Source organism: Mustelus asterias, chromosome 22, assembly GCF_964213995.1.
Source record: "Mustelus asterias chromosome 22, sMusAst1.hap1.1, whole genome shotgun sequence".
Lineage (NCBI taxonomy): Eukaryota > Metazoa > Chordata > Chondrichthyes > Carcharhiniformes > Triakidae > Mustelus > Mustelus asterias.
Genome location: NC_135822.1, coordinates 21447826 through 21472757, shown reverse-complemented (window position 1 = coordinate 21472757; position 24932 = coordinate 21447826). Strand labels below are relative to the sequence as shown.

Here is a 24932-nt window from a genome sequence, read left to right as displayed (position 1 = left end):
TCACAAAGGGAACTAGCACCAACATAAAAACCATTTCACAACTGCATAACACTATTGTATATACTCACACTGATTCTCGTTCCTTAATATTAAGAATGTTGCTCATTGGTCACAAAATGTAGCTATAACATTGACCACAGTAAAAAAAAATTATCTCCCGTTAAAACAGAGGGACTTACAGGACACAGCAGCATCTGCATATAAACTTTTGCAGCAGCGTTAATGTAGTCTAGCTCACAGGTACAATATCCATGAATAATGTCAATTAGTGCATTCACTGTTGCCTCAATGTGAGTCAGACCTGTAGAGAAGATTGAAGACCCAGTAAAAACATTACCGAAGGATATTTCCTTCAACTAAACCTTCCAGTATTTAACAATCAGTACAAGTAAAGCAGATGAAGCAGTGAGGTACAGAATATTTACTGAAAAATATTGCTTTATGATGTTCCTTGGAATATTTTGTTATTGTAGGTATTTGAAAAGTTACTTCTCTATGTTGCTAACACTCAGCACTCACTGTAAAAAGGCTAATTGCAATATTTATTTTTCTGAGAAAGTATTTGATATCTTTATGTCGCTACTCCTTACAAATCACAACAATCATAATTAGTATTCTTATCATTTAGACAATGTGAAACATTTGTTTCTTTCACAAAAACAGCACAGATAACTATATTCAGTTAGAATTCTGGCTCCAGTTTTAAAACTTATATTTGACAGGTGGCTAGGATCCTACTTCATTATATTTTGTCCAAATTGTAGTGTGTGTTACTTTACTGATGCACTAAATAAACATGTTGAAACCATGCAGTCATTCTGTTAATTGTTTGTCTTACCAGGCAGGCAGGCAGGAGCCAGGAATGCATTCTTAGGTTTGGAAGCGTGGAGCCTCCAGAAATGAGTGACTAATTGCATAATAAAACTGCAGCCTTCGACTTCTGCATTCCTGTGGGTTTGATCTCTTTCATCTGCTCCTTCTAAAGAAAGGATAAAGGATAATTGGCTTTAGGTAGAATACAACAGGTTTTAAATCTGGTACTCCAGAGCATCTGCCTCACCCTATTTTTGTTACTCCTTCGAAGGTTGTGGCCATAACTAACAAAGCCAGCATTTATTGTTCACCTCTAAGTGCCCTTGAGAAAGCGGCGGTGAGCTGCATTCTTGAACCGCTGAAGTTGTTGTGGTGAATGTGCTCCCACGGTGCTGTCAGGTAGGCAATTTATGTTTTATCATACTTCTTTGTAGCTGTGTGCTACAATAGAGTGGCTTGTTAGATCATTTCAGAGGGGAGTTAAGTTTCATCCACTTGCTTTGGAGCCACATAAAGATCAGCACTTGTGAACCAGTTGAGTTTTTACAACAATCCAGTAGCTTCATGATTACCAAAACTGATATTAGCCTTTTAAGATTTTTTAAAAACAGTTCAAATTACAGAATGCCATGGCGGAATGTGAACTCATGTCTCTAGATTATTAGTCCAGGCTTCTGGCATCACAAGTCTAACAACATAACCACTACAAAGTGTATTCAGCTATTGGTTGAAAATGTTCAAATGAAACCCTGTCATTTGTCTTGATCTGCACTAATGTTAACATACAAGTACTCAGATTAACTGCCCAGCACGCCAACAAGATGCAATGCTCTAACAGGTCTTGACGGCACAATGCTGATTGTTTAACTCCCCATGCATGGTAACCTTCAAGTTAATATAAGGAACACTTCTCTGTTGAAAGTGATTTATCAAATCTGTTTTTGTTTAATCTACACACAAGACCAGACTTCAGTCTTGGCAGAGTATTCACCCACCCAGTAGCAGTTATTACATCATTGTAAAGATTAAAAATTCATCACCAACAGTCAGCATTACGCAATCTTGCTACTGCGGATTCAGAATGGTTAACAGATGCTGCTGGATGAGTGGCAAACATTCATTTTGAATACAGTTTTACTGGAACCAAGATAACAATTTGAGCTGGTGAATAGTAAATGTAGCTTAGTCAAGTGTCTGGATCTTGCTGAAATATCCTGATTATCTGTCAGCTCAGTGGACTAAATGGCTGGCACGTGGCTCAGAATACTGTCAACAATACAGGTTCAATTCCTGTTCCAGCAGCGGTAGACTTGGGATCTGTCTCCTTACCCTGTTCCTGTAAGTGGAAGGTATTCACAAACCACCACTGACAAAAACTGCCAAGAAAATGGCGTCAAGAAAACATCAGCAGACAGCCTTTGGGCAGAGCACACATGAACGAAGCATTACTATCCTATTGTAACTGGTCCACAGTGGAATAGAGACATACAAAATCTGCTTGCATTTGGTGAGATGGGTAATGCAAGACAATGACAATCTAGGATTAAGCATATTATATATTGTACTATAATATCCTCTTACCTTCACCTCCTTTACATTCATTACATCACTTCCTACCATTTCCGTTAACTATAACAGTCCCACATTAAACACATTTTTATTCTCCTTTCCAGATAGATTATTCTTCAAGGAAACTTGGTCATGCTCCCAGCCCAATGGTCAGCTGCCAAACATATTGCAATAGTAAGACAGAGAACATCTATTCCTCAACCTCTTCCTACAGCACTGTTCAAAGCCCCAAACATTTCCTCCCTAACAAACATTAATGTATGTACTTCCTGCAATCTGTTCATGAGAACTTCACCCAAAAGCTAGTGCAGGGCATAAAAAGGGGATCAACAAATCTGGTGAAATGTTGGATCTTTATTTCAGGGGGCTGGAGGCAGCGATACCTCAGTTGTACTAAGCCCTGCTTTGGGCTGCTAACCTCAGCAAAGATTTACTGGCCTTGGGTTGGATACAGATTTACCAGAACCGTACCAAGTCTTGATGGGTTAAATGAGACAAAATGTTGCAAAAATTTGGTTAATAGTCCCTTGAGTTTAGACAATTAAGTAGGCATCTAATTAAGGTACTTGGACTACATCTAGGGCACACTGGAGTGAAATCAGTGGTTTCCGCACCTCCCTCCCCATACAGAGAGTAATAAAAATCTGAAACTCACAACCCAAGCCTCTGGATGTTGGGCCTGTTAGAATTTTCAAGACTGAGTTAGACAGATTTTATTCTGCAAGGATATCAAAAGATATGGAGTTGAAGTATCAGCTAAGACCTAACAGAATAGTGGAACAGGCTCATAGGACTAAATACTCTGCTCCTGTTTTTATACAACATAGTTTTAATGGGAATCTGTAACTGGCGCGTTGGCTATCTTCGCTCAGTTGTTAAGGGGCTGGCTGTGTTGCCTAATTGTCAGCATTTTTATTTAGCATTAATCCTGCATTTTCAATTTTTAAATGTTACTTTTTCAGCGTTCATATGTCCATGCATGCGTGGGTTTGCAAGTGTGGGCACCTGCATCCACATCGGTCTGCATACATGCATGTGCTCAGTTCACAAACTTTTCCCTTCTCCAGCTATCTTCGTGTCATTTTGTCCTCTATCTTTTCGCTGAAATACTGGAATGATGACTGAATATGATCCATTAGCTTTTGGTCACTCGTCACCTTTTCAAAACCAGTTTAGCTGGAAATTTAACCCCTCTGGTTTTTGATATCTGCTTCTATCTTTTCCCTTCCACAATACTATCTTGTTTTATTCGCTTCTTCTCTTCCAGTTTCGAATCCCAATGCAGTGCCTATACTCAGAACACTAACTCATCCATTCTCTTTATTGATGCAGCAGCCTGTTGGGATACTTGCAGTATTTTCTGAATTTGCTCACCTTTATCAGTTTGTGGTGCTTTCACCTCTGTGAAGTGCACGAGGTTATTGGGTCGCATCATTGCAATGGAACGTGCTGTGATTATTAGCCGCTGGAATACTTCTGGATCAAGGTCACGACCATCCTTGTTCCAAGTATTCAGAATCTGCACAGCATTATTCAGCAGAGCTTGATCCTGATCAGACAAAGAGAAGTATTTGAGCACATCTCACTGAGGATAATATAATAGTGTGACTCATACATTACAAGCCAGTTGAATGCCTGCTCTACTTTCACACAATCCTTTTCTGATATTATAAAGAGCACTAGAGCACTTGCAGAACAAAGCATCTCTTGTTGCAACATCTTCTCTTATACATGGTGGCATGTATTTTCTTGCTGAGTTGAAGAATGAAATGGGAAAGCCAAAACAGATTTTGGCATGAAAGCTTAGCTGATTCCATCAACAATCTGAAAGTAGGTCAGCTTCTGACCAGCCCAGTGCTGCGTGGTATTGCTCTGAGCACGCTGTAAATGTACATCTGCATTAAACATTGCAGCCCAGCCAATATCTGGCTTGTGCTCTTCGAAGCCAGTGAAGCTGCAGCAGCGAAGTTTCCACTTCTCAGCCCCATAATAAATACATAGCCCTGCAGACACCGCCAGTGTTAACACAGATTGGCTCCACTTAAGTGTGTGAAAAGCAATTAATCAGGCACACGCTACCTTGTGATTGTGATAACTGCCACGGCTACTGTGCAGACTCGCCAGCAGTCCCTTGGTTTGCTGCTGAACGGTGGATGGAGTTGGCATTGACAGCAATGTGGTGGCCAGTTCCAATGCTGTCTGTTTATTCTTTTCCTGTGAGAGAACAGATACAGTCAGTAAACATTTAAAAGGTAAATTTATATGATCTCAGATTTTACATCAAGTAACTCGTTCTCTATATATCCTCAAATAGAACAAGTGACTTTATTAATGACTTAGAGGAGGGGGCTGAAGGGTGGATCAGTAAATTTGCTGATGACACCAAGATTGGTGGAGTAGTGGATGAGGTGGAGGGGTGTTGTAGGCTGCAAAGAGACATAGATAGGATGCAAAGCTGGGCTGAAAAATGGCAAATGGAGTTTAACCCTGATAAATGTGAGGTGATTCATTTTGGTAGGACTAATTTAAATGTGGATTACAGGGTCAAAGGTAGGGTTCTGAAGACTGTGGAGGAACAGAGAGATCTTGGGGTCCATATCCACAGATCTCTAAAGGTTGCCACTCAAGTGGATAGAGCTGTGAAGAAGGCATATAGTGTGTTAGCTTTTATTAACAGGGGGTTGGAGTTTAAGAGCCGTGGGGTTATGCTGCAACTGTACAGGACCTTGGTGAGACCGCATTTGGAATATTGCGTGCAGTTCTGGTCACCTCACTATAAGAAGGATGTGGAAGCGCTGGAAAGAGTGCAGAGGAGATTTACCAGGATGCTGCCTGGTTCGGAGTGTCGGTCTTATGAGGAAAGGTTGAGGGAGCTGGGGCTGTTCTCTCTGGAGCGGAGGAGATTGAGGGGAGACTTAATAGAGGTTTATAAAATGATGAAGGGGATAGATCGAGTGAACGTTCAAAGACTATTTCCTCGGGTGGATGGAGCTATTACGAGGGGGCATAACTATAGGGTTCATGGTGGGAGATATAGGAAGGATATCAGAGGTAGGTTCTTCACGCAGAGAGTGGTTGGGGTGTGGAATGGACTGCCTGCAGTGATAGTGGAGTCAGACACTTTAGGAACATTTAAGCGGTTATTGGATAGGCACATGGAGCACACCAGGATGGTAGGGAGTGGGATAGCTTGATCTTGGTTTCAGATGAAGGTCGGCACAACATCGTGGGCCGAAGGGCCTGTTCTGTGCTGTACTGTTCTATGTTCTATGTTCTAAGTGGAAAATGAGAAATCAAAGGAAATTTCTAGCAAACAGCCCTTGCTCACTAATTACTAAGCAAGAGCACAAACCCTTTCTCTCCCTTCCCCCATATCACAAAGGCAAATAAGTTTACCTTTTCAGTTGAGGATCCAACAGCAAAGCAGCTTTCCAGCACTTCCATTGAGCTCACCACCAGCCTAAAGAGAAAGGGAAACATGATTTTCAATTGCTGAACTCATTAATGGGACAGGGAGGAGAGTTTCTTACGAATAAACTACACATAAAAGGGCTTTGATACTTCCTAAACTAACAAGTAATATCTCTAGGATAATCCTATTCTTTGGTTGCTCTCACAGAAGATGGAAAGAAGAATGTCTCCAAAATTGGAACACGCTCAATACTTAAGACCAGAATTACCAATATTTTCCTCCAAGGCTCAAATGGTTAATTTACTTCTGATAACTAAGGGCCTGCGCACCATTTCTTAACAGTATATTTAAAAAGCCACTTCAGTTGAAAATTTTTGTTGAGTTCAAACTCACTTCAGGGAAAATAAAGGCAGCCTTGCAGGTGAAGCACACATATCACAAATAGTTGTGTTTTTAAACAAAGGATCATAACTGTATACAAGAACATTAATAGTACAAATTAATGTTTAGAAAAGTTAAATGAATGCGATTACTATAACATTATACAACTTAAGCCGAGAGGGATAATTCAAAGCTTCAGACAATGACTTCCAACGTAAATCAAAATTGCAACAGTGACAAAGGAGAGGCAAATGGATTCTGGGTGAATGGAAACAGTTCTGAAGGAGTACAGGCAGAGCTTTATAAACCTGAAATCCAGCAGACAACATTGGGATATGGATGCACGAAAGTCAAAAGCAAAAATAATTATAAACCCATGCCCAAAAGATCAAGTCCAACAATTCACCTTGTTGCTATATCATTCAATTCCTTCTAAGTTCCTAAACCCATTTATATTACTGCTTCAAATAGTACTTGAATCCTTTATCACACTGAAGATGTTCCATGCTGACCCTGTACCACATTATTCAGTTCTATTCACAATCTTCAAAATCTCAACAAGATCAACTGGGCCTGAGCTTTATTATTCATCCCTGATCGCTGAAAGGGCAACAGGAGCATTCTGATGATCAGGTAACCCAAGTAGTTCAGATGGGAGTCTAATTAATGCCGTATACATCAACATCCCTCTACAAAATCCCTCTAGTCCTGCAGCAAATGACTATACTGACAGTTTAATATAGTGAGTCACTGTAATTGTATCAGCCCACTGCCCCACTCTTCCATTTAGTATTTCCCCCTTTGGATCCTTGTTCTCTTATTTTATTCTCATCCACATTTACAGTCATCTCCCACATTACTAACTTAAGTTAACTGTAATGTCAAAATCCTTCTGAACTGGTAGAGTTCTCTCTCATTACACGCTCTTCCATTTATTCTGGCACTGTCTGCAAAATTATGAAGATTTTACTCTTGAACTCTTGTTCAAACCATTCACATCAAAAACAAAACTTTATCTGCACATCTCCAATTCTGGCTTTTTGCACAGATCCAATTTTAATTGCTCCACTGTTGGGGTCTTCCAGCTTCCGAGGCCTGAAACTATGGAATTCCCTCTCAAACCTTCCCAGCTCTTTACGTCTCTTCCTTCCTTTAAAGGTACCCCGCTAAGACCGACCTCTTTGGACAGGTTTTTGGTCATCTGCCCAATACCTCCTTATGCAGCTTAGTGTCAAATTTTGTTTGATCACCCTCCTGTGAAGCACCATGGGACATTTCACTATGCTAAAGGTGCTATATAAATACAAGTTGCTGTTGATGAATAAAGCTCACCTAGTTAATTTACTCTAAAGGCACTTGCCAATATAACCTCTCAAGAGATAAAAGAACCAAAATACTAACAGCTTTAAAAACCAAATACATGCAAACTGGTGATAGTGTCACAGAATTCAACTGCCCAGTAAGTTATTCATACCTCCACATTGATGGGAAATTTGAGGTCTATCCATACAAGATGTCTGTATGACTTATGATGATTTCATGGATTTAAACATATGTCCTGGGTTCAGTATTATTTTGAAGAGCTCTTCAGGTTCAAATGACAACAATGTGCGTGGTTACTGTTGTTTTAAATAGTGAGATGCCACAAACACAGACACAAACGTAAGAGAGAATAGGATAAAGAGAAAGGAGGGATACTAACCGGTCTAAGGAGCTTAGGGATTCAGTCTCACAACTTTCAGGGAACAACAGAAAAGAAAACCACGTGAGAACTTTAAATAAAGTAAACACAATCCTTTTACCACTTTAGAAAAAGAAACTGAAAGAGAAGATGAGCAGCCAGGCATGCAGAATCTGCACACAGAGGATGTGATGGGTCATGCAATGAGATTGCTGTGAACATTTGGCCATCAGCACAGAATCCTCACAGAAGGATGGCAAGCCTGGTGGAGATGGATTACTTGCAGTTCTCAGATTTTATACCTAGATGATCCCGTTCAGTGCACTGCTTGCAATTGTGGAAACTGAGTCAGTAAGCACACAACCATGTTCACAACCAAGATAAGCAGGTTGTGGGGAAACCCATCGGGAGATTTCAATTTCAAATGGAGAAACATACTGGGGTTTTAAAAAGCATCGTCTGGTTTCCAGTCCGAGCGTGTAGGGTTAGTGTAGAACCTGTTACCATTCAGAAAAACCCTGAAACATTCACAACCACTGACAGCAATACCTGACAGGCTGAAAATACTCAGGAAACATATCCATTTGTTCTGAGTGCTTGCCACTGACAACTTGAGCTGTCAGATTACCCTCACTTCCCCTTCCTCCACTCTAGTCTCTATATTTAAAGGTCTGGTTTTCCTTAAACCCCGATTCCTTGTATCTGTTTTCCAAGTGTAAACACACTATTTGTAATTCAAAACTTGCCATTTTAAATTTATTTTCAAATCTTAAATTGATCACAGTTTTCTTTAAACATCTGGAGTTGACGTTAAACTATCAATGCTTTGAGCAAGACCATAAAGTCCATCAGCTCAACGTAAAAAAAACATAATTTTACGCCCCTCATAGGGTCTTAAGAGATGCCCCTTATCCTTAAGTTTACTCAATCTTTCTCCTTGATTCAACAAAGTGCATTTCTATGGTGCCTTAAAACATAAAAAAACCCACAGCGCTGGGCAGAGCTATAATCAGTCATTTTTTCTCCCTATTCTTTCATGAGATGTGGGCCAGTCCTTCAACGGAGTGGTTTAATAGGCCATTCCAGAGGGCATTTAAGAGTCAAGCACATTACTGTAGACCTGGAGACACATGTAGGCCAGACCAGGTAAGGATGGAAGCTCTCCTTCCCTAAAGGACATTAGTGAACCAGATGGGTTTTTACAACAATCAAGTTTCATGGTCATTACTGAGACTAGCTTTCAATTTCAGATTTTATTAATTGATTTTTAAATTCCACCAGCTGTTGTGGTGGGATTTGAACCCATTTCCCCAGAGCATTAGTCTGGACCTCTGGACGACTGGTTCAGTGATATTCCCACTATGCCACCAATTTAAACTCCATTCCAAAAGATGAGATAATGTGAAGTGAAAAAGGGGAATTTTCAGGGATGATTCTAACAGGGGGAAAGATGAAAGGGTTTAGGGATGGAGTTCCATGGCATTAGGTCTACGTGCCTGAATGCACAACTGTCAAGGTGAGCCAAAGTGAAGGTGGTGGATAGATGCACGAGGCCCAGGTCAAAGAAGATTTTGGGGTTGAAGGGGCAGTGATGTGAAGGGAAGGTTTGTAGTAGATTGCAGGTAAAAGTCTTGCAGGGATTTAAACTTGTGGCTGAGAATTTTGAGACATTGGCCAGCGTAGATCAGTGGGCCCAGAAGAGATTGGTGAGCAGTCTTGGTGCAGAGTGCAATACAGGCAATAGAGTATGAGATTAAATTTACAGAGGATGGAGAGTAGGGGGCTAGTCAAGAGCAAACTGCAATAGTTCAAAGAAATGGATAAGGATTTTGGAGGAACAGGGGTTGAACTAGGTGTGGATGAAAGCACGTTGCAGAGGTGGTTTTTTGATGAGGATCAAATGATCAGCTCAGGATTGAATAGGATGTCACGACTGCAAACAGTCCAACCAAAGATAGTGGTGGGGGAGGGAGGATGGAATCAATGGTATGGATATGGAATTTGTGGTGGGGCCACCGACATGGTTTTGGGTTACCGTGTTTTGTTGAAGGAAACTGTAGCTGTCCGGGTGTTGGACAAACAGTCTGATAACAGAAAAGCAGTGAAGAGGTTGAGAAACATAGAGGCGGCTATCGTTAGCATGAATACAGTTGGATGATATAATGGTGGGGTAGCATGTAGATAAAGTCAATGATCGTTCCTTGGAGGACACTGGAGAAAACAGTGAGAAAATGCAAAGAGCAACCTTTGTAGGAGACCTTTTGGCAATGATAAGCTAGTCATGCATGGAGCTAAGTCGGGGAGGTGAACAGAGGACACTAAAAGGACATGGGTCAAGAGGCATTCAAGGAGACTGCTGTTGTCAGCAATGTCAATGACTGCAGGCAGATCAAGAACATAAAATATACAGTCAGAGAGATGTTATTTGTCAATTTGATTTGGTCTGTTTTGTTGCTGTGGACTGCAGAGTTGAGAGATTCAAATGTGGAAAGTCTGGCATGGATTTGTGAGGCAACAGCACATTTAAGGAGTCAAAAGGGAGGTTGGAAATGGAGCAGTAGCTTGCAAAGTCAAAGAAGTCGAGGGTGGCTGTCTTGTAGGGGTTGACAGTTTTGAAGGGAACAATACCAGAGGAAAAGGAACCACTTACAATGGTAGCTAACACTGGAATCAGGAAGAAAAGCTGGGTGATTAGCAGTTTACTATGATGGGATCAAGGGAGCTGGAAATCAGTCCCACGGACAAGATGAGTTTGGAGAGGGGAGAAAGGAGAGAGGCTAAGGAAAGATGTTGATTCAAGGCTAGAGAGGAAGCATAGTTAATGGGAGATGACGGTGAAGAAGGTGAGGGTGAAGGGAATACATGCCAGGGACTTAAACAGATGTATGATCATGTAGAAAATAAGCATTAGTTATCTTTGCTGTCCAAGATGATCCAGGAATCGTGAGCCGTTTTGGCAGAGGTGAAAGAGGCCTAATTGCACATGATGTGGTCTAGCTCAATAGATGGATGGCTAGTGCAGTTAGCCACCAGATATGCACAAATTTGGCTCTTGGACATGTGGAGCCAAGATGGGACCATACCAGAAGATGGACCAGGATGAGGCAGCTTTCTGGGCACAAGGGCATCAGAAGATAGAGTTGAGGGAGTGGCTGAGCAAATTGACAGATGCAGAAATATTACGGTGAATGAAAATCCTAAGACTAGGCAACTGGGACTTTGTGAGTGCATCTGTAACTTTGGGTAGTTTATTTTACAGAAGCAGATGCAGAAGGTACTGAGGATTGGAAGGGAGTAATTTGGTGAAGAATACAAGAACATTTCTGACCATATTCTTATAAATGATCAAGTGGAGAGGCCACAAGGTTGAGTGAGTATAAATAGGAGGTGAAAAGCTTATGTGGAAGGCAAGTAACACAGTACAGAGGAAAAAAGATGTTGAGATGAAAATTTAAATCAGAGGATTTGGAAATGCTCAGGGGCTAAGAAAGGGAGAATACTTTGTGGAGAAACTTGGTGTGGGGCTCAGTGGGGATGTGGCGCAAAAGAGAGTTGAGAGGAGTTACTGAACAAAAGTTCTCAGAGGGATTAAAAAAGTAGATCACGGCTTGGTAACAAGGGCTAAATTGCTGATAGCAGAGATGGTGAAAAGTATAGTCAGCCACAGAGGCTTTGGTGAAAGGGAAGATGGTGTCAACAATAAACCAAATTTTTGATTTGATTTATTATTGTCACATGTATTAGTATACAGTGAAAAGTATAGTTTCTTGTGCGCTATACAGACAAAGCATACCATACATAGAGAAGGAAATGAGAGGATGCAGAACGTAGCTAGGGTGTAGAGAAAGATTTCAAAGTATAATATCAAATGCAAACATTCAAAATAAGGGATAGTTTTTGGTAATTGTTGATGTGGTAACAGAATTCAAGGGACTGTGCTGGATAGGCAAGCAGAACAGGGAGGTGGGTGAAGTTAGTACCCAACCAACATATTTGGGTGAGTAGGTTACAGGCTAAGTCGGGCAGCATGGTTGGTGCAGGCTTGGAAGGCCAAAGGGTCTGTTCCTGTGTTGTAATTTTCTTTTTTCTTTGTTCTAAGAGGATGAGGCAGCTGGGATTGCTGCCTGCACAAAGTCTGCAATGACCCTTCCGAGGATGCCAAGAGAGGCATAGGGAGTAGCTGAATGTTTATTCAACAGAGATTCATGTCTGCAGCAGAGGCAAAAGAGTAGGGAAGCAGAGAAAGTTATTAGGGGAGCAAATATAAAGGTGGCATGACAGGATGGTGAAGAAACAGGATAGACAAGTCTGAAAGGGGTCAAGAGAAAAAAAAGAGAGAACGGTGCAATACAAGTAACGGGCTCTGATCTGGAATAATAGCCACAACATACACATAAGAATGGATACAGGGAATTCAAATGAAGCATTCATGGCAGAGATTAGGACAGACATGCCCAGGGTTGTAAACAGGACAGAGGAAAAAATGAAAGGAGTAGGAAGAAATGGTTATCTTTGTACATCTAAACACTTCCCAATTCAACTGTATTTTGGAACATAAGAAACATATAAATCCACCTGTGCAGATACTGCAAGCTCAGGACACAATCTGAGATCATGCTGTAATGAAAAGCTTTTCACACAACAGCCACATATGGTTCAGCAAGAAGAAACTCCAATATGCCCAGAATTTGGTTACAGAACAAATGTTGCAAGCGGGACAAAAGATCATTTCTCATGTAAACAATTATTTTGCATCATCATCCTTGTCAATTTTTCTCCATTAGGAGTCAAAAGCTTGGGACAACAAAATGTATTTTGAGATTTGTTATTCAATGGAATCTAATTTACAATGCTGTCAATTTTATGCACATCATTCTTCATTTGTTCCTCACCAACTGAAGAGCAGGAAGTTAGTAAGCAGTTCACATAACTTCAAGCAGTTCCAGCTTGTGCTTACCTCTCGAGGACAGAGCCGCTGGTGGAGGTTGGGGTGGCTGAGTCCACCTCTCCTGTGCTGTTACTCTGGCTGACACTTGGAACAGCGACGTTATTTACCGAGGCCGATGGGAAATCCTCTGGAGGTTCATCGGGCCAACCAAACTGCTCCTTGGTTTTCCCATAGATTTTTATTGAATCTACCATTGTGACCCCAGCTGGATCAACTGAAGCACCAACTGCAAGGACCAGGAAAAAAAAAGAGAAAACATAACATCGAGGTCTTGAATAGAACAAAAGAGATGCACCAGCACGTAAGAAATAAAGATGGTTTAGTCCTAAATCTCTGCCAGAGCTCTAGACTGGGAGAACAGCAATGTACTTATTCCCAAAGAGCAGAAATACCTAACATTTCTTGCATACTCCTAGGCTGAGTTCAGAAAACTGGGACAGAGAGCTAAACAAGTATGCAACAGTTACAGGACGTTAATACAGAAATACACAACCCTGGCCTGTCTCAACAGGGTCATGATTGGTCAGTGCAGAAAAATTTCTATGATACGCCTACAGGATAACATGTTCTATAAACTTGGGATTGCATGCATTTCTACTGGCTAGTTCCCACTTACCAAAAATGGTTAGTTTCTTATCAGCCTGTAATGCTTCTTCACGGGTAAATGGGTAGTCAAACCAACGAGCTCTTGTCAAGTTCAATTGCATTGTGCGGCCAAAAATCTCAATGTACGATGGTGCTCTCTCAATGGCCTGTGTCCCAACCTGGATCCGCATCCCTGTCATTACCATGGTGGCATTGTTGTTGACGCCTTCCACTGTAAATCCACCTGGCTGTAAAGAACCAAGTAGAGAATTTGAATACCAACCAAAGCAGATCAAATCAAGTGCAAATCTACTTACTATTGCCCAATTATTAAACTTCCTCTGGTCCACTGTTACAGATTGACATCTAATGGGGAAGATATGCAAGCATAGGATTAACCATCCTTCTTACACCAACCCACAGCAAACACATTTAAAATGATAGCAATAAACTAAATGAGAATCTTATTACTACTATATGCTACTCTACATTGGAACCTGGTCCACCTCACTGCAGACATTGGAAAAACAAGAAAAGATTTTAGGAAGCTTTTGAAAATAGGAAGGCAACGTTTAGACAAGTTTGAGGTACAGTGAGTGAAAGATATCCATAATGGTGAGGTACAGGGGCTGTGGAACAAGGAGTAAACCGAGAATGGAGTTGTGAATTGTGTGCACAAATATTTGGTTAAAAATCACCAAGGATAAGGATTTTTAAAATTAATTTGCTGAGTGATGAGCTAGTAGAGTTTTGCAAGAATACAAAGCACAGATCTTTCTGGGTGACATGTACCGTGGAGGCCATGTGAGTCAACTTCTGAGATGATAAGGCATGGAGAAGAGACAAGGATACAACCAAGAAATGTGAGGGAAGTGATAAAAAAAAATCTCAGCAACTCAAGTCACTTGAGGGAAGGAAATTTCAGACTAGTATATGTATGTTTGGTCCCTCCAGACTTTGCCTGAGGTGGCAGTTGAGTAGATGGACTGAGCCAAAATGATAGGTGCATAAATGCTTGTATGAAAAGAAGGTTGCCTTCAGTTTTCTGGATACTCAGCTGTTGAAACTGCTGCAATAAGTAAGCATATTGTCATAAGCTTAGTTCATCTAATCACATCCTCAACAGCTGCAGCTGTTGACACCACGTGTATTAGAACCCAGTATTTCCTGTTGCACTTTTAAGATTGATAAAAAGTGGTTGCAGCAAGCAACATAGCAAGGACACAGACGTCTAGCAATATATGTCAACTACAGTTATCATTCTCAGATTACTAACTGCAATACGTCCAATCCAAGTTGCTAAACGAATAGCAGCTCCAGTTACACAGCAAGAAACCTGTAAACATCATCCCCTCACATCACTGATAGCAATCAGCAAAATGTACAGAATGTGAATTTGGCATTTGCTAGTTCCCAATCGTCAGTCTTGATAAGACCATACTGGTTAAGATTTCCAAATCTTGTGTTCTTGTGCTCTAGGAGCTAACTTAATTCAATCTACATTGCCTTAATTTTATCAACATTTTAAAAATCTGTATGGGGCCCTCTTTCTACCTTCTACAAGAAACATTGATTGGCGGCACAGTGTTAGCACTGCTGTCTCACAGCACCAGGGACCTGGATTCAATTCCTGGCTTGGGTCACTGTCTTTGTGGAGTTTGTACATTCTCCCTGTGTCTGTGTGGGTTTCCTCCGGGTGCTCCGGTTTCCTCCCACAGTCCAAAGATGTACAGGTTAGGTGAATTGGCCATGCCAAATTCTCCCTCAGTGTGCCCGGACAGGCACCGGAGCATGGCGGCTAGGGGATTTTCACAGTAACTTCATTTCGGTGTTAATGTAAGACTACTTGTAACTAATAAATAAAACTTTTTTAAAAAGATGTTAAGTCTCAGATTTCCCATCTTTGAATTGATATGGGCGCAGAGAACAATGTCCTTTAGAAAAGAGGTCCAAAACTGCAATAAAATTGCAGATGCAATTATACTTGGTAAAATTAACATTCCAATTTATCATCAAATATACTCAACATGTTACAAACCTCAGTAAACCTGCCTGCATTTGCACATTACATTCCCTTGGTTGTTGATAATCACATAAATTTTCTCCCTTACCAAGCAATCCAAACGTTGCCAAAAGAAAATTCAGAGAATGTATCGAGTAACTATTTCTGGCAGAAGAGCGAGGAACCAGAGAACACAGATTTAATGCAATTGCCAAATTGCCAGAGGCAAAATGAGGAGATTTGTTTTGTTTTACGCAGCTGGTTATGATGTTCTGGAGTGCGACCCAAATTTAATGGCAACTTTCAATAGGGACCTGGTTATATACTTGAAAAGGAGAATGGAACTAATTAGCCCTTTTGTAGACCTGATGAACCAACTGGTCACCAAAGTGCTGTGCCTTCTAGTATTCACTGTCTACACTTTTCATGCTTCCTGCAATATGGAAATATTGGGAGGGTGGGTGAGGTTTGCCAAGTAGTTGACAACAGATCAAAAATTAGCAAAATCTTTTTTGAAAAGAGTTGGTGCTATTGCTGGCTGGTAGACTCATACCTTGGTGCTGGCAACATACATGCCCGTGGAGTTCAGTCGATGTTTAATTTGTTGCATGTTGTACACTTGGAGCAAATCATTTCCCCCAAACTCAACATCGGTCAGTTGCTGGTTGTGTTCAAAGAAATCAATTGGAAATGTTACCTGACTGGACGTGCGGGTTGCTGTGAACAGAGGTACCAAAAGAAACTCATCAGTAGTTAATCAGTTATTCAGGATGCTACTAAAAGCACCTATCATACAATGAATGTTTCCTACTGAGAAAAAGTAAACTTCACTTTTATCTGGCCTTTTTGTTCAGAATTCAAACTACCAAGCATAGGCTCTACATTAATGCATTCAGTTCAAAGATTATCTCACATTGCATATCACTGGAGGCTGTTAAGATTGTTGGATTCTGAAACAGTAATTGTAAAACTAAAAATTCACAAGTAAAGCAAATGCATTTCAAAATATACCTGATTTGTAGGATTGTTTGGTATTTGTTTATAAATATTTAAATATGCATCTCTGAGTCAAAACAAATTACATTCTTAACTGTAAGGGATTAATGTTGTCGGGAGTACTTTTACGCACATTTTATGAAATAATTCTGTCTGTTTCTAATGAGAATCCGTCAGTTGAAGGAGACGACCTCAAACATGATGCTGACTCTCCCTTTCAGATACTAATTGACCTTCAGTATATTTCTGACAGTCAATTAGCATCTGAAAAGAAGTCTGATTGTTGCAGGTGTATGTGTAAAGAGGAAACACCACGGGATAAAATATTGCAATATATTGCAGGTGCCGGAGTGTGGCGACTAGGGGATTTTCACAGTAACTTCATTGCAGTGTGAATGTAAGCCTACTTGTGACTAATAAATAAACACCGTCTTTTATTACAAGGTCTCAATAGTTTGTAATAACAGCCAATTGCAAGAATAGAGAGGACTGGAAAGGAAGTATGACTTCAATCAGGCCATTGAGGTTGGAATATGAACTCCCTGATTGAGTCGTCAATTGATGGGCCGATCAGGGGGTCTTTTTCTTGTATTTAACTGGGAGTGTCAGCTCCTCTGGCACTCCCGAAGGTAGCCTGCTGACTGATAGCACTCTGTGTACTGCAGTTGGAATTGTAAATAAAGAGGTTCTGATGAAGGGACTTCTGCCTCTGAAGACTTATTACAGGAAGCAGCTGCTAAATGTCAGTGGAGCTTAAGTCCCAGCACCACCGCCCATTTGAAATGAGATTAGAAAAATTCTTAACATGCTTTATGCCTTACTTGCCTCAGGTGATACAAGGAGAACTGACTGAGAGGATTTGAAGGTGGCAGTGCACAGGGGATTGTCATTTATCTCAAGAGGCTTGGAATACAAAAGCAGGGATGTACTTCTGAGGCTTTATAAAGCACTGGTTAGGCCCCATTTGGAGTACTGTGAGCAATTTTGGGCCCCACACCTCAGGAAGGACATACTGGCACTGGAGCGGGTCCAGCGGAGATTCACACGGATGATCCCAGGAATGGTAGGCCTGACATACGATGAACGTCTGAGGATCGTGGGATTATATTCATTGGAGTTTAGGAGGTTGAGGGGAGATCTAATAGAAACTTACAAGATAATGAACGGCTTAGATAGGATGGACGTAGGGAAGTTGTTTCCATTAGCAGGGGAGACTAGGACGCGGGGGCACAGCCTTAGAATAAAAGGGAGTCACTTTAGAACAGAGATGAGGAGAAATTTCTTCAGCCAGAGAGTGGTAGGTCTGTGGAATTCATTGCCACAGAGGGCTGTGGAGGCCAAGACGTTGAGCGTCTTCAAGACAGAAATTGATAAATTCTTGATTTCTCGAGAAATTAAGGGCTATGGGGAGAGAGCGGGTAAATGGAGTTGAAATCAACCATGATTGAATGGTGGAGTGGACTCGATGGGCCGAATGGCCTTACTTCCGCTCCTATGTCTTATGGTCTTATGGGATGGAAATAGCTTCAGGAGAGAGAGGCAATAATTAACTAAAGGGTCATCCCCAATTTTTCACCTGTGTTTATCAATTTTGTTCTCACACATTACTGGACTTGGTAACTCAACAGTAAAAATATCACAAAAAAAGCAAAGTTTAATCCCTAAGAATTACTTTAAAAGGTCCTGAAGAGTGGACCAGCCCCTCACTTCAAGCTCGAGAACAGATTGAACAGTTTAGCCAGGATACATTTCCCACGCGAAATACACTATACTCATACATTTTCTCACTATTACTCTCTCCTTTCACCTAAGCAGGGTATTTCCATGAGTTGAACCTTACTGGCAGCTACAGCTTTGCGCTTGCGGACTGGTTTCAAGATGCTGATGACACTGCTGGGCTGCAGCGAAGGCTGTAGCCAATAGGAAGTGTTCTCAACATTTGCCATGTAGATTCGCAGGCTGCCATCCTCACACAAGAGTATCATGGTTGTTCTTTGCTGGTCATTGCTGGCTGTGTGGCGAATTGCAACCATGTCCTGGATCTAAAATATAAAGAGGTGTTGGGGGGAGGTGTTAATGGGGACACAAGAATATCATAGTTTAGGAACAAGCAAATCTCTTTTAAATGCCTTCTCTGAAGACTGTTTACTTGCTAATCTAACCATTTTCATCTTTCCCATTTCTCTACTGTTGAATGCTCCAAACGTGCTTGCTAATGTAAGTGCTATTATTCATTTATCTTCTTTCATTTATAATAAATCACCCTGCTTGGGCCCTCGACATCAATTTAGCAATTCCTAAATTTGAGATCTTCCCCCCCCCTACTCTACAATGGGAATAGTGAAGATTCCGCAGTCCACTCCCTGAAATGTGCAACTCTCTAAGAATGTCTTCAATCCATTCCAAAGTAACACATAGATATTCTACGAGTGCTGTAACTATGCTTGAATGTTAATATTATTTCCTTGTTTTATGGCAATGCTCATACACCCAGCAGCTGAATGACCTGAACAACAACACTGGCTGCACTTGCAGTCACAATAAAACCTGAACACTGGAAATTTGGTAAAATTTAAAAATACAAAGTAGATCACTCCCTATTTTTCCCACCTCTCCTGAAGCAATTCATGCCTTGCTTTCTCTATCTTTGCACCAATCATTTGCAATTGAATTAGGGGAACCCTTTTTATAGGACTGTCCAAAGTAATGAAGAACCACAAACAGTGGTCAAAGCATGGATGTAACCAGAACTACAAAAAGAGGCAACTGGTACATATAATATCCTATTCATAGTAATGCAAGGTCTCCACTCCAAATGCGAACCTGGGCACCGGTTGCCTTCTGGTAAATTTGTTAACTTTCACATGCCAATCCGACTGAATGCTAACAATCTGCTTCATTGCAGGAGTATCAGAGACAATCATGATCCTGTTCCTTCCCGACATTCAGCAAAGGCCACTCACACGGCAGTAATCAGGATTAGGAATTTGGGTTGATTACACCCTCACTAATCCAGGATTCCTGAAGTAAACTCGAACACCCCATCAGGAATCAAACCTGATACAGAACGGGAAGGTATGGCTCAGCTATTCACCGGAAAAAATGAGTCACCGAGGGAAATCCTGAAAGAACTGATTGATAATTCAGTTGGTTACCCTTCATTGGAACTGAAAACGGAGTGCAGAAAAGTCTGTTTCCAGTTATTATATCATCAGTTTCCTCTTTACGACTTAGCATTTCTGCACTTGTGACCTTTAATTATGATTCTTCCCCCTTTCCCGCAGTCATATAAAATGGTTTCTCCTACCTGCCCATGTCGGTATTGATGAAATGGCCCATCTGAAACATTATCTTCCCTTTTTCCAGCTGCGTATTTCCAGTATTTGTTGTTTTAATTTTATTTTGTTACCTCTCAATTTAGGGAAAGAATACAGGATTGGGGAGGGCAAATCAGCAGACAACATTCAGCTGAATTACTCAGCTGTAGGGGGACTGAGGTATCCTTCCTTCACTACAGTCTGAACAGTGAAAAAAGCAGCTGCAATCTTCAGGTCAGCCACTGCACTGAGTCACCAGTTCTGACGGTCAATAAGGCAATGAAAGCAGATGAAAAAGCTGAATCTGAAGCCAGTATAGGAATCAAATAAATTGCAATCGCTGAGCAGTGCCGTGTCTGGATTTGGTGCTTAACAGCCAAATTCATGAATACACATAGCAATATCTGCAGTTCTGACTCTCATTCCCAGGTTAGATATTACATTTCTCTTAGGATGACTTGGTTCTGGTACTGTTATCCCAACTGAAAATAAGTTGCATTAAATTGCATAAGAGGCTTGTGTATTTTGCTGATAGAAAATTATATTAATGCATCCAAAAAAAATAGATTCAGAATAAATCTACAATTAGTAACACTTAAAGGGTTGAATTCTTATCTCTGTCCTTTCAGGCATCAGTTTGTCAAAGGCCTGTGTTCCCTGAGACGGTGACTGACCTTGGCTTTGGCTGGTAGAGTTTTAATCTCCTGGATGAGGAAGGTGTCCGGTTTGACCATGATGACAAGTGGAATTCCAGTGGTCTGTTGCACACAGCAGACCAGGCCAGGATGGTTCATCACCTCTGACCACTGGCATAGGGCAGGAACAGTTTTCCCACTGCCACCATTTGAACTGCAGAGAGGAAAATAAAGGGAGACAAATATGAAGCATAGTTGGTGAATAACACAGATTGAAAAGATAGTGGCACGGTGGTTAGCACTGCTGCCTCACAGCACCAGGTTCAATTCCCGGATTGAGTCACTGTCTGTGTGGAGTCTGCACGTTCTCCCAGTGTCTGTGTGGGTTTCCTCCGGGTGCTCCGGTTTCCTCCCACAGTCCGAAACATGTGTTGGTTAGGTGCATTGGCCATGCTAAATTCTCCCTCAGTGTACCCGAACAGGCGCCAGAGTGTGGCAACGAGGGGATTTTCACAGTAACTTCATTGCAGTGTTAACGTAAGCCTACTTGTGACACTAATAAATAAACTTTAAATAAAATGATGCAACCATCATGGAAGCAGACGGATACCAGGAAAGGGAGGGTGGGAGTGGTGCAGGAGAGAGCAGGTAGTGGCTATGGGAGGGAGAGCAGGGAGGAGATCATGGGAGAGGAGGGCGATGGGAAGGAAAGTAAGAAAGGGGTAAGGAAAAGTGGGGTAATGGAAAACGTGGGAAAGCAGGAAGGGAGAGAGAGAAAAGCAAAGGACAGAGATAGACTGGAGAGAGAGAGAGATATGAATAAGTAGAGTTGATTTAAACTGTCTGAAACTCTCAGATGACTACGTATTAATTCTCAATGGTCCAAAATACAATTGCTGCAAGCAACTCTGGAGAGAACATCTATGTTGATATTTCTGGCCAAGATTCTGTATCTGAAACTTTAACCTATCTGTTCTCTATGGATTTGAGTTTCCAGCATTTACAGTTTTTTGCTTTTTGCCACCATTCTATAAACCAATTTCTGCTGGGGCATTTAGTATTTGACTAATTAATCATTAACATAATCACATTAGTCAGAAACTGTAAAATGTAAAACTAATACAGCAGGTTCCTCAAAGCTGACAAAAGAAATACTTGTCCCTCATCTCCTGAGAAACAGTCCCAAGGCGTCACTTACCTTTTCAGATTGATTGGGAACAGGCGCTGTACTTCCAGTGTTGTGCGACTTAACATGGCAGCAAAGGATTTGCCCTGGCTATAACTAAAAAACAGCATCTGCAGAACATGGGAGTAATAAACAGAGACACCACCACCAGCAACCTGTCCATTGCTGTCCTGGAAAGAACGGGAGAAAGAACTATGTTCAGCTGTATACATAGAACAGAATGCAATGAAAACAACAATCTAATGATGAGTTAATGCACTATATATTTTTTATTTGCACTTGCGATGCCGCTATCACAACAGCTTCAGGTAACAGAGTGATTATGTTCCAGGACTAGCAATACAGAGAAAGTTAATTTAAACTCCACCATGGCAATTTGAAGTTTGAAAAATCTGGAAATATAAAAACTAGTATCAGTAAGAGTGAACATGAGGCTATTAGATGTGATTCCAGTCCCACACCAATATTGTTCACTCTCATCTGCCCTCTGAAGTAACACAGCAAACCTGTTAAATCACTACCTTCTCAGGGCAACAAGGCCCTGAGAAGGTAGTGCCTTTGCGGCAAACCCAATAATGAAAACAAACATTTCTGTAACCTGAAGCACCACTATACATACTTGTGTTGAAATTAAAACATAGAAATGGCCATTTGGTCCAACAAACCCACCTATAACTGATAGCCACCTTTCCATCACCATCTCCCTAACCTATCTTAAATGTTCTTAGTTGTCTACAGGTTCACTGTTGCATCTAAACATTTATTTGCGCTCGTGTATACTATACATCTTGCCATAAAAACACAATATTCCAACAACGATGTTTTGGTCTTATTTACTTATAAAAGTGCTGTTTGTAAGGCCTTGTGCTACTAGTGCATCAGATTAACTGGAAACAATAATCTGGAGACCAGGTAGCTCAACAATGTGGCACCAACATAAAGATAAGCAGGGGCTTGGTTTGGTAGCTTGATGGATCAATCCTTAACACAGAAGAGGAGCAGAAGTTATGATTAAAACTTTTGCTCGATGGTTGAAGGACAGTCTGCAGCAAAAGGTTTCTCAGGTGATAGCTATCCTTGTCTAACTATGAACTGAGAAACCTTCAGAATAGGATGCCTCGCCAGATAATTTCTACATTAAACAGGACATATCTGATTAATATAACTGATAGCCACTGCATAGAACCAATATGTACTAAGATTATTAGAAGAGGTTTATGATCAGCACCTTCCTTTTCCAAATTTGATATTTTTATTTGGGTTATGCAAATACAACACATGATTCTAAGTTTGTGATGCTTGGGAAGTCAGACAATATTATATGTTTCCCACATTACAACAGCAGCTTCACTTCAAAAGGTAGTTAATTAGTTGTACAGGACTTTGGAACATACCAAAGTCATAAAAGGCACCATATAAATTCAAGTCTTTTTTTAAGGCCCAAAGCTCATGACAGCTGCATGAGTAACCTAGCAACCAAAATACTGGAGGTCATTAGAATTTGTTAGGATATGGGTGAGAATGGTAAAACAGTATTTACTGCTCATTTCTAGTAGCCTTGGAGTCACACATAGGCGACCAGGCAGGGACAGCAAGTTATTTTCCTGGTCAGCCCTAAGTTGCTATCTCAGACAACCCAATTCTAATTCCTAGACGAGCCATTCTAGCAACTGAGTTTCATCACTTTCCAGTTACAGTGATGTTCGATTGGAGAAGACTCCCATGGTGCCATCACCAACTAGAAAATAGAAAATGTTGTACCTGCATAAAGTGAGCACACTGTACAAAACTCCACTTAAACATGTTCCACAAACCTTCAGATCCTCGTGTGTGATTTCAAGCACATTGGTGACGTAGAAAGGTCCGTGCTGAGCACTGCTTGCTTCTTCCATCACTTGGGTATAGATATAACCAGCCGAAGACATGATAACAATGATACTCTTCCCTTCCTCATTGAACAAAAACGTTGTGTCGCGGATCTTTGAGCTCGGCAAAAGGAAATAGTACATTGGACTCAAAGCATCAGTGGACAAGTCATAAACCTGCGAGCAGAGGTGAGGACACAACTGGTGAAGGAACTTCAAAATGCACCTGACTTTTCATTTGTTTTTGCTGAAGCAGCTTGTGTTGCAATATTTCACAATTTAAGGATAGCTAAGCCAACACTTGGGTTTTGACGAGTATTTAATGGAATGGTATTTTTTCCACATGCCATATGTTCCTAATATTGCGTTTGTCTCAGATCATGGTAAATTATTACTTTGCAGAATAAATACAGTTTTGGTACAATGCTGCCACTCAGGGATATGAGAATGGGCAACAAATATTCAACCTCCACCCCTTGGGTACTAGATGGCATAGCAACTTGGACACTTGTCACTCTAGGAACTTGGTTCTATTACAGTGCAGAGGTACCTTCACTGTAAGTTGCAAGAGTCCTGAAAGAAATGAGTTTGAGCAGTCACAACCCAGCTTTTGACTAGTCTGCAGCAAATGAACTTTCCATTAATTCAACATAAGGAAAGCTTGTGCAGACCATAGAAGGATTCAGGGACATGTTAGAGCTCTTTTTCTGCCAGTGGGGTGCACAGAAAGTAGATCAACCTGAATGCATTTTATGCTTGACCCAGGAGTGCCTGAAGCCAACAAAGGGTGGCCCAATTAGGAAAAGTTCTATTCTCCATCTTTGGCACCAGTCACTAGAACGAAGGCCAACATATACAAGATAGGAATGAACACGCCTTTTCAGCAAGATACATTCCATTACAAAATGGAGATGCACAAGATGATGATGGAAGAGAAATGCAGAGCAGCAAAAAGATTTAACTCTGCTACCCCAGCCTTACCTTGACAAAATCTGCTGTTATAATTGCAAGCTCTGTCTGTGATCCCGGCAGCCACACTGCTTTAATGATGAAGTTACCAGTGGCGAGTTGTGGATGGAGAACAAGGTGATCGGAGACTGATCCTGAATTGCTGAATGTCAGAACATGACAGTCCTGGAGAATGAGGTACATATAGATTACGATATTGTGAAACCATCAGTCTATATTAAAATGTTAAACATGGAATGGCCCATGAGATGATCCTGAGAAGTAAGTGATCCATGCATGCCCGCTAGGAAATACCTGGAATGTGACTGAGGTCGCTTGTCAGTTACCAATATTACCCTATCAGCCAGGGAATTTTGAATGGGAGAGTGATAGCAGTTTAAAAAATCCTTCCCCAATGTGTTTACTTATGTTAGAGCATGGCTCCATGGTCAACAGCAATGACCTGGGCCCTAACCCAAGGAATCATTATTCACACATGAAATTAGGCAGTAAGCTGAGCAAACTAATTCACTGAGCAGTCAACACATCCAGTCTGATCCTGTCCTCCTTCAATGTCGAATAAGGATCACTAGA

The 24932-nt window shown here is 41.1% G+C and overlaps 1 protein-coding gene across 9 annotated transcripts in view; it reads right to left on the bottom strand.

Moving 5' to 3' along the window:
* Positions 1 to 24932, bottom strand: part of ubr4 (ubiquitin protein ligase E3 component n-recognin 4) — a 174588-nt gene that overhangs the window by 77616 nt on the left and 72040 nt on the right. For 3 of the 9 annotated variants that reach the window (XM_078238861.1, XM_078238862.1, XM_078238864.1), the window contains exons 42-55: positions 24372 to 24524; positions 23340 to 23567; positions 21538 to 21695; positions 20379 to 20553; positions 18195 to 18429; positions 15945 to 16108; positions 13421 to 13637; positions 12814 to 13030; positions 7878 to 7910; positions 5779 to 5842; positions 4462 to 4596; positions 3757 to 3931; positions 839 to 979; positions 180 to 301 (exon numbers count right to left, since the gene is read on the bottom strand). In XM_078238861.1, the coding sequence (XP_078094987.1) occupies positions 180 to 301; positions 839 to 979; positions 3757 to 3931; positions 4462 to 4596; positions 5779 to 5842; positions 7878 to 7910; positions 12814 to 13030; positions 13421 to 13637; positions 15945 to 16108; positions 18195 to 18429; positions 20379 to 20553; positions 21538 to 21695; positions 23340 to 23567; positions 24372 to 24524 (2217 nt within the window). The remainder of the gene's footprint in view (positions 1 to 179; positions 302 to 838; positions 980 to 3756; positions 3932 to 4461; positions 4597 to 5778; positions 5843 to 7877; positions 7911 to 12813; positions 13031 to 13420; positions 13638 to 15944; positions 16109 to 18194; positions 18430 to 20378; positions 20554 to 21537; positions 21696 to 23339; positions 23568 to 24371; positions 24525 to 24932) is intronic. The other 6 variants (XM_078238863.1, XM_078238867.1, XM_078238865.1 and 3 more) reach the window with 3 other exon arrangements.